We start from the raw sequence: 10,006 nt of genomic DNA on the forward strand, positions 1-10,006 counted from the left end.
AGGAAGAAACACTTCCTTGGTATGAAACAACAGAGGCACAGGGTAATGTATATACTTCATCAATATAACAACACCCAGGATAAAAACAGTGAAGAAATATTCCTAATACATGTTTGCTTTTCATCTTGTGGTTATTATTCCTTAAAGCACCATCAAGACGGGGAGAGTTTGTGTAAGATATATAAGTATTATGTTCCTGTTCAAGAGTCACAACGTGTTTTTCTTTTTCATTCCTCGCCACCTGCTTGCTATCGAGATTCATTATTTACACATGAAGCGTCTATTTACTGTGCCTCTATCATGGGATAAGACTCTCTCAAGACTCATCTGGTGGACGGAGATACTGAGAGTCTAACCCAAACGAGTACATACAGGTGTACTCTTTAAAACACATTCTCGGTTAAGTCTCCGTGGTGGATTCCAACTGAGACTCGGGGTAATGGACTACATCAACAAACAGCTCAGCCACTATACTCTACAACAAATGCTGATTATCTAGTTCTCATTGGGTCCCTTGTATACTGTTGACACTACATAAGAGTGAATGACAGAGCTGAAAAAAAAAGATTTGGGTTGCAGAGAAAAAAGGGGTGAATGTGAAAGAGGAAAGGAAGGGAAGGAAAATAAGAGTTAAGAGGATAGAATAATGAATTTGAAGGTGAAAGGGAGAAAGGGGGAGATGGACAGAGGAGATAGTGAGATACAGACAGAAAAGATAATGAGAAATTGACAGCACCACTGTCAACACTATCCACCACTACCACTATTACTAATTTCTACTACAACCTCTATCTTCAACCACTATCATCACTACCGTCTGCTACCATCACCACTACCTTCTGTTACCACCACTATCAATAGCATCTACTACCACTATTTTTTATACTATCAAAATTCTTGCTATACTATCACCGTCTCCACTACAATTACTACTATTTATTACCACCATTACCATAACTAATCTACACTACCACTACCACCACCACTACTATCACCACTACCATTATCACCACCACCACCACCCACAGTCCTCATCACTCGCTTAGTCTTTTCTCCACATTTCAAGGGAGAAGTCATGTTTATAGCTCATACTTGCTTGGGTAAGGTGCCCTAACCTAACCTAACCTAACCTCCATTATCGACACAAAGTAATGCGTTTTATGATCAATTATCCTGATGTTCTGTGTGTGTGTGTGTGTGTGTGTTTGGGCTGCAATCACATGTTAAATATGTGGGTTATTTTCATTAACATAACGTTGCCTACCGTTTTCGCTTCGAGCGTTAAATAAATGCTAATTGTAAACCTGGATGTTTTATTAGATTAAAAACGTACATTATGTGCATTAGCATATTATATTAGGCAGCAAGTACACATCTGTGGCAGCAAACAATTTTCTGACGCATTTGTGGAGTTATAATTAAATTCCTGTTTAATTCCCCCGTTCTTCCCTTGGTCTATTTATTTACTATGACCAAAATATCACAAATCGCTATTTCGTTTATCTTTTCGTGTTCAATAATTATCTAACTTTAGTATTTCACCACAGGTATTTATGGACAGTGTTGGGACATAACCCGAATCAACCATAATGACACGTGTATGTGATTACCTTTCCCAACACCCGATCCTAGACTTTCTCCTTTGCAAATTCCTCTTGAAATATTGCCTTAACTCCTCCAGGCAGCTCACTCCAACTGTCTTCTCAAATAATGTCAACGATCATAGAAACGTTTGTATCATTTTGTGTTTCCGTTCCCTCGTGGCCACCTGCCTCTATACATGAATATAAACAAGAACTCAGACTCGTTTACAAGATAACCACAACACTTTAATCAGATAAACAAACCTGGAGAAAAAAAAACCCACTGAATCCACAATGTACCGGAATTTTAGAGAGAAAAATCGTAGTCACAGGCACAACGCAGCTACAGAATTGGAAACTAAAGTGGCCGGTCTTAGGAGACAAGAATAGACGGCTTTCGGAACTAGTGAGGCAGAACGGTAAGAGGGGAAGAAGCCGTCATACGTAGGAGGCAAAAGGCGGAATATACTGTAATGGACCGCCTGAGAAGTGTCTGGAGTCCTGGGGGATTGTCCGGGGTCCTGAGAAGAAAGCTGGGAGTCCTGAGAAGAAGGCTGGGAGTCCTGAGAAGAAGGCTGGGAGTCCTGAGAAGAAGGCTAGGAGTCCTGGAGGTGTGTTGGTGACCATGGGGGAGTCTGGATGATCAAAGAAAATGTTCATGATCTTGAAGAAGTATTGACGGTCTTGGTGAAATGTGGATGGTGCTGGAGAAGTGTGGATAGTGCTAGAGAAGTGTGGATAGTGCTAGAGAAGTGTGGATAGTGCTGGAGAAGTGTAGATGGTGCCGGAGAAGTGTGGATAGTGCTAGAGAAGTGTGGATGGTGCTGAAGAAGTGTGGATAGTGCTAGAGAAGTGTGGATAGTGCTGAAGAAGTGTGGATAGTGCTAGAGAAGTGTGGATAGTGCTAGAAGAAGTGTGGATGGTGCTGGAGAAGTGTGGATAGTGCTAGAAGTGTGGATAGGCTGAAGTGTGGATAGTGCTGAGTGTGGATAGTGCTGAAGAAGTGTGGGAGTGAAAAGGAGAAGTGTGGATGGGAAGAAGTGTAGATGTGGAGAAGTGGATGGTGCTGGAGAAGTGTGGATAGTGCTGGAGAAGTGTGGATGGTGCTGGAGAAGTGTGGATAGTGCTAGAGAAGTGTGGATGGTGCTGGAGAAGTGTGGATAGTGCTAGAGAAGTGTGGATGGTGCTGAAGAAGTGTGGATAGTGCTAGAGAAGTGTGGATAGTGCTGGAGAAGTGTGGATGGTGCTAGAGAAGTGTGGATGGTGCTGAAGAAGTGTGGATAGTGCTAGAGAAGTGTGGATAGTGCTAGAGAAGTGTGGATAGTGCTAGAGAAGTGTGGATGGTGCTGAAGAAGTGTGGATAGTGCTGGAGAAGTGTGGATAGTGCTAGAGAAGTGTGGATGGTGTTAGGGTTGTATTGATAGTGCTAGAAAAGGGGACCTGGAGAAGTATGGAGAGACTTGGAAGAGTGGGGGGGTGGGGGGGGGGGCTGAAGGTCACCTCCACACCCCATTGCAGGTGTCGTCTTAATGAAGATTTCTTTCCCCTGCTGGGTAAGAGTGAGGTCCTGACGTCACTTCCCTAGAATACATAATTGCAAGTCGCCTTTAATTTCTCGTTTAGTTTCAGTTCAATGATCTATAGACCTCTGCTGACCTGATGACTGAAGACCTCTGCTGACCTGATTACTGAAATACTAGTTGTCTTTAACGATGATAATGTCTATAGAGTTTCAAGTACTCTTACAGTCGTTCACATAGACACGTACAAAACCAAATAATACTTAAAACTGTGAAATCTACAAGTACAAAGTTTGTATGTATATCAAACATCAATCAACCACTTTACTCTCTAATTAATCAATACAGCATACACACATCATCAACCCCTTCATACAAAATTATGATATATGTATTAGCATTGATTTACTATATGCAGTGTGCTAATATTACTACATCTTGTGAATCATTGGAGAGGTTAAAGAATCACTGTGAACTGTTTATGTTAGTTGAGGAGAGGGACAGGTGTTTTGTGTGTGTATGGGGATATCATTTACTGTTCTGGCTCAATCCTGACGCTTTTCACTCTCGTCTCACACAAACATTCCCGCCTCTGATTCCTCCCAGTCGTTTGAAGTTTGTGTTCTCTTGATCCCTTTTACATGAACGTAAGAGGATTAAAGTGATAGAAAGATAATAAACAAAATAAAAAAGTTCTATAACCAAAGGGCAGACCCGTCCTTTAGGGGGGGGGGGCGAACAGGGGCGACCGCCCGGGGGCCCGCGCATGTGGGGGCCCCGCGGGGCCCAGCACTAGACCCAGTGCCCTAGGACACATTACCTGTTGACTGGTTAATCTGACCTGACGGCTTACGCCACCATCGCAACCGTGACCTTCCCATCCATAGCGACAGTCCCATGGGGGTTGGTGGGGGTGAGTTCCTCTGACCGCATAATCTGGGGCCCCGCAGTGGCTGAGATGCCCCGGGCCCCGCACCCTCCTAGGGACGGCCCTACCAAAGGGTGACAAGATTACAGGCATGGCACAGCGATCCCATAGAGTTTAAACCACACAGTCTCCTTCCACAAGTTAATGTTCTGTAAACGCTTAAGTTAATCTTACGCCATGATCCACTGTGTCTCCTCAGCCCACGTCTCTTACAAATGGATTCTGATGGCCTCCATTGACTGCCAACGATATCAGTTTATCACTATTATTCCCTAATTCCGGGGAACCGGTTGTTTGGCGGAATAAGGAGACAATCTGTCGATACTTAGTTCCCGAAAAGAATTATTATTAGACGCTACAAGAAAGTCTTATTTTTCTTGGTGAAATCCTTTCTTACCGACATGTAACATTTTATCTGTATTCATAGATCTGTTTCATCTCCCTCTGAAGATAAAGGAGGAGAGTTATTTTCGTTTGAAAACTGGAAGGAGAAATATTTTTTCCGCGGGACGTGGCGGTGTGGGACGACTGTTTATATCGCCAACAAAGACGTAGGTTTGAAGGATATCGCTCACATCAATTATAAAATTATTTGAAGGGAAATTTAATATAATTCTAGGTAGTTTTCACAGCTTTTACTTGAGTTTTATTATATATATATATAAAACACTACTAAATGTTGAGCACCAAATTAAAACCTAGAGACAACAGAAGGAGTTAGTTTCTGTAACCTTTCATTAATACTAGACGTCAGTAAACAAGTGTGATAAGATTCGTTTAGCTGACACATTGTAAAAGTGTTCCTCCATGGTAACTGGCCACTTGACCCCAAACTAACCTTACCTATTGGGGTTCACTCATGATGGATCCGAATCCTAATGACACCAGATAAAACGGGTTCTAATTCTAATAAGTCCCATGCTTAATAGAAACCAATCTTAATGAGTTCTAAATCCTAATGAATAAATCAGTAAAGGGATTATAAATTTTGGGGGGACTCATTTCACCTATATTCTTTTTCCTCCTCTACTGAACGTTCATAAGACCGCTCACCTCTCGTTCGTCCTTCCTCCCGAAAAAAAAAATACGGTCTAATTTTTTTTTCGATAACGTAACACTGAATAAATGAAGCTCTCTGCATTTCCCTATAATTCACGGGTAAAATCGTGAGCCCTCATCAATCTTCCCTTCCCAAACCACCCCTCTCCTTCCCCCCTCCACATCCCTACCACCACCCCTCTCCCTACCCCCACCCTTCCACCACCCCTCTCCCTACCCCCACCCTACCACCACCCCTCTCCCTACCCTCACCCTATCACCACCCCTCTCACTTCCCCCTCCACACACTGTTGTATTGGAGAAGTGTCGTGCAGAGGAACGATAAATGGTGGTATTCTACGTGGCCTACTTGCCATCGGAGAGCAAACCACCAGCAACTGGGGAGTTTTGTTTGTGCTTCCGGGACGAGGCGTTAGGTGGTAATGTTTCCCTCGCTCCCCCGTGAAAGAATCGACACATCCAAGCAGAAAAAAAATACGATATTTACCGGCAGATATAAGACCATAAGCAACATTAATCGCACGAAAGAGACAGGGGAAACAGTTACGATGGAAATTCCTGTAAAAACACAAGTGATCGTATCATAGGAGGTTATATTTACGATAGATATAACCGTAAAAAACCGACACTTGCGTTAAAAAAAATATATGACGTAAATAGCAAAACATTGGGTATCCCATTAAAAAAAACTCCGATATTTACAACGAAAATACGAGCAACATCAGTAATCGCATTAACTCAATATTGTTTTTCTTGCAGGTATGTCCAAGTACAAAACAGTATGACCTGACCTGACCTAACGTAACCTGACCTAGCCTTACCTGACCTGCAGTAGCGTAAACCATATTCAAGAAATTTTTCAAACATTTCTGATCATTACTTAATTACCTATATCGGCGAGTAGTTGAAGATATCGGGAATTAGTTACAACGATTGGGAGTCATTAGACCTGGCTTCAATCCGATTAGTGGGATGTGGCCTGTTAAGAGTAATCATAGGAGGTTATAGGTAGAGAGAAAAGATAACATCGGTACGGGAGAGTGATGACGCGGGGCAGCCATAGGTACCAGTCGATTTATCTACCCGAGACGTCCACCGCCACACGCAAAGGGCCAGTTCCCTCAGGATCCTTCCTTCCCTCACTGACAGAGGCTTATTGCTTCTCTTATTACTGTTGTTGTGGCTGAGTCTCCTACTACGAGTCTTGGGAGTAATTTATATTGTAATTGAAGTTGAATGTAAATAATTAAATTTTGTGTAATTGTAATTTTCAAAATAAAAATTAATTACAATTGTAGTTGTAAGTGGCTCTTTAAATTTCGTTAAATTACAATTACATGATAAGGGAATAGTGAGATTTAAAGAATAGAAAAATATATGTTATAAATATTTTGACAACGTATGAGCTGCTTTTATCACACTCAGCAGCTTTGTGTCAGATGTGGTCTTCATCATCTGGAAGTCAAAGCTGCTTTCCTGGCTACAGCGATCCCAAAAATGTCATCTCTTGTGAGTGCTATTCGGAGGTCGACTTCCAAGTAAAAGGATTTTCCTTAAAGTCTTCATATGTAACAAGGTGGAACTCACAGCTCAAGATGGTGAAATATGTCTTGGAAAAACTCCGAAGATATCAACACAGCTGTTGATTTATTGAGTGGTGGGGAGAAGCAGAACAAGACATTATCTCACATGGCGGCTGCAGCACTGACACAAGTTGTGCCGATTCTTGAGAGGCACAATTCATGCTGCAGTTGCCTGATTCTAGTCTGTTCTAGTGTGAGATCCTTTTGAAATCAGTCTAGAGAAGATTTTATTCCTTTCTGAAGATGGGTGACATTACAGCAGTAGCGTTCCCTGACCCTCGTGTTTCAAGACTAAATTGGCTGTCCTCTCACGACAATAAGTTCAGGGCCTTCGAGAGATCAAGGTGCTACTTGTTGAATCTAACGAAGAAAAGGAAATAATGAGAAAAAAGGCAAATCTTCCTCTACTGACCCAAGTCCATCAAAGAGGCCCGGACTCTTTTCCTTCATGTCCCCGGCAACCAAAGGAGAGCCTCTGAAGCTGTGTCCTCTGAAGCACCTGGTCAGGGAAATGTTGAGCTGCACGGTCACCCTCGGCAAGAAATCTTTTCACCCCAACTGGGAGTAGAGTCCTTCTGGGACTAATGCTCATAAACGTGTACTCGAGAGATATATGAGCAGCTCTCGTACTGCAAAATTAGTTTGTAATTAGTGAAGTGAAAGTGAAAAAAAAATGAGTTACTGTTTGTCACATTCAATATTAATAATAGAGTGCGGTGATTTAAAGTGAAACTTGTTCTCTTGTTTCTTTTTCTTGACTGCAAGGGTTCAGTTGCTCGGTGTGGCTTGGAGAAATTGTAATTAAAGTTGAGTAACTAATTACATCATTATTCGTAATTGCAATTGTAATTGATATTTTAAAATAAAATGTAATTTAAATTGCAATTTATTCTATATATTGGAATTGCTCCTCCTCCACCACTTCTTCCTGCTACTACCACCACCAATAATAATAATAATAATAATAAATAAATAAATAAATAAATAAAAGTAACAAGATAATATTAATAATAGTAATGATAGATATTTTTTATAATTATAACTGGTATAATCCAAGTAGCACAATTAGATCACTAACACAAGTATGGACCACCTGCCGTCCACAACAATACGAAACAGGACGAGAAAACTGTAAACTTGTGGTTACCGGCGTCAGGTGGCTCTTAGGGTTCATTTACTATTCCACCGAACCTTGAGGGTGATCGATACTTATTTTATTGACTGTACACTCTCACAAACACTTCTGGGACGCTAGAAGCATTATGCAATCTGAACAAAAATTAACGTAGAATATGAAACCATTCCCAGATGACAAGACCCATTCTGTTTATTCTCACACCCATCGTGCCCAGGTGTTGGAGAAGTGTTGGTCGAGTGTGTGCATTCGCCTCCATTAGGGCATACTAGAACAACTTACTTATAATTTATATAAATGAGGTGTAGATTTTCTTTGGGTGTTCGCTCAATCACCATCTGATTAATTGCTGATTATCGTCTGTCTGTTGTGTCTGTTGTGTCTGTCTGTTGTGTCTGTCTGTCTGCCTGTCTGTCTGTCTGTTGTGTCTGTCTGTAAGTGGCACTCAATAATACAAAGAACGTCACTGCAACCGACACTTGATACAAAGAACGTCACTGCAACTGACACTGTATTGCCGATCGTCAACACTGTATTACTGTCGTCAATAATTAAGCACTTAATAATTCACTTGTATAAAATATTATTACATCTAGAACTGATAAATAAATACAAAAATAACAGTTGTCTTACCATCTGTTGGGGTATAATCACTTATTTACAAAAACTATGAGAGGGAAATACAACTACATCTGGCCTCTTCAAGATATGAAATACAATAGGGACTCGGACTTCTATTCTCGCTCTCCGATCTCTCACGCAATCAGAGGCTGGTGTTCGAATCCTGTTAAAAATTCCAGTTTACTAATAATTATAATTTACTCTGTTCCGGTTTATATATATATTAAACATTTTATTATAATTCTAAATATTACAAATTTATACAACTTATATCAATGTTCATAACGGTGAATATACTCTTCTTAGATACGTTACCATTATAATGAATCGGGCATTCAGACATCTTAAGTAAATATAACGGGACCTCACTGCCTCTGTGTACTCATAACATCCCCAAATTTCCACCAAACGTTCCCCCAGTTACTCACAATATATAAAGTAGTTTGAATTATTTATAGGTTGTCAGTTATATCAAATTGGTCTATAATTATTGAGTAATATTGTAGTTAATATTTAAAATATTAACGTTGTGAAATTATTGAGGAAATTACATATGTATTACAATAACAAAGTCTTTCCAATATACAAACGTATTTCACATAATTTACAGAGTTAACACACTACCGGACTTGCTTCTTCTATCAAAAGGTTCTTCAATCAATAGGCTCTTTCACACTATACTTGGAGTAGTTTAACGATCACTAATTATTTCACAATCCTAGCTGGCTTCCATACTCTTTTCATTCAGAGGAATAACTAAACTACCCGGTATTTCTCTTACACATTAAAAGCAATATTCTAAAACAATAAAATTATTTTTTAAATTTACATAAAATCAATTCAACATCCTTCAGCACTTGATACAGAGAGCGTCACTGCAACTGACATTTGATGCAAAGAGCGTCACTGCAACTGACACTTGATACAGAGAGCGTCACTGCAACTGACACTTGATACAAAGAGCGTCACTGCAACTGACACTTGATGCAAAGAGCGTCACTGCATCTGACACTTGATACAAAGAGCGTCACTGCAACTGGGACTTGATACAAAGAGCGTCACTGCAACTGACACTTGATATAAAGAGCGTCACTGCAACTGACACTTGATACAAAGAGCGTCACTGTAACTGGCACTTGTCATAGAGAGTCACTGTCACTTGCAACTGCAACTGGCACTGGATACGCGATAGAGCGTCACTGCAACTGGCACTGAGCGTCACTGCAACTGACACTTGATACAAAGAGCGTCACTGCTGATTACACTTTGACACTTGATATAAGAGCGTCACTGCAGCACTTGATACAGAGAGCGTCACTGCAACTGACATTTGATGCAAAGAGCGTCACTGCAACTGACACTTGATACAGAGAGCGTCACTGCAACTGACACTTGATACAAAGAGCGTCACTGCAACTGACACTTGATGCAAAGAGCGTCACTGCATCTGACACTTGATACAAAGAGCGTCACTGCAACTGGGACTTGATACAAAGAGCGTCACTGCAACTGACACTTGATATAAAGAGCGTCACTGCAACTGACACTTGATACAAAGAGCGTCACTGTAACTGGCA

At 40.9% G+C, this 10,006-nt stretch overlaps 1 protein-coding gene across 1 annotated transcript in view; it reads right to left on the minus strand.

Moving 5' to 3' along the window:
* The window catches only part of LOC121864849 (small conductance calcium-activated potassium channel protein-like), an 85,472-nt gene extending 78,349 nt beyond the window's left edge, over nucleotides 1-7,123 (minus strand). Inside the window, 2 exon segments of the mRNA XM_042364015.1 lie at nucleotides 2,028-2,307; nucleotides 7,086-7,123. Of these exon segments, the coding sequence (XP_042219949.1) occupies nucleotides 2,028-2,307; nucleotides 7,086-7,123 (318 nt within the window).
* Between the last annotated feature and the right edge of the window lie 2,883 nt (nucleotides 7,124-10,006).

The sequence above is a fragment of the Homarus americanus genome, unplaced genomic scaffold (assembly GCF_018991925.1).
Source record: "Homarus americanus isolate GMGI-L3 unplaced genomic scaffold, GMGI_Hamer_2.0 scaffold59578, whole genome shotgun sequence".
Classification (NCBI taxonomy): Eukaryota; Metazoa; Arthropoda; class Malacostraca; order Decapoda; family Nephropidae; genus Homarus; species Homarus americanus.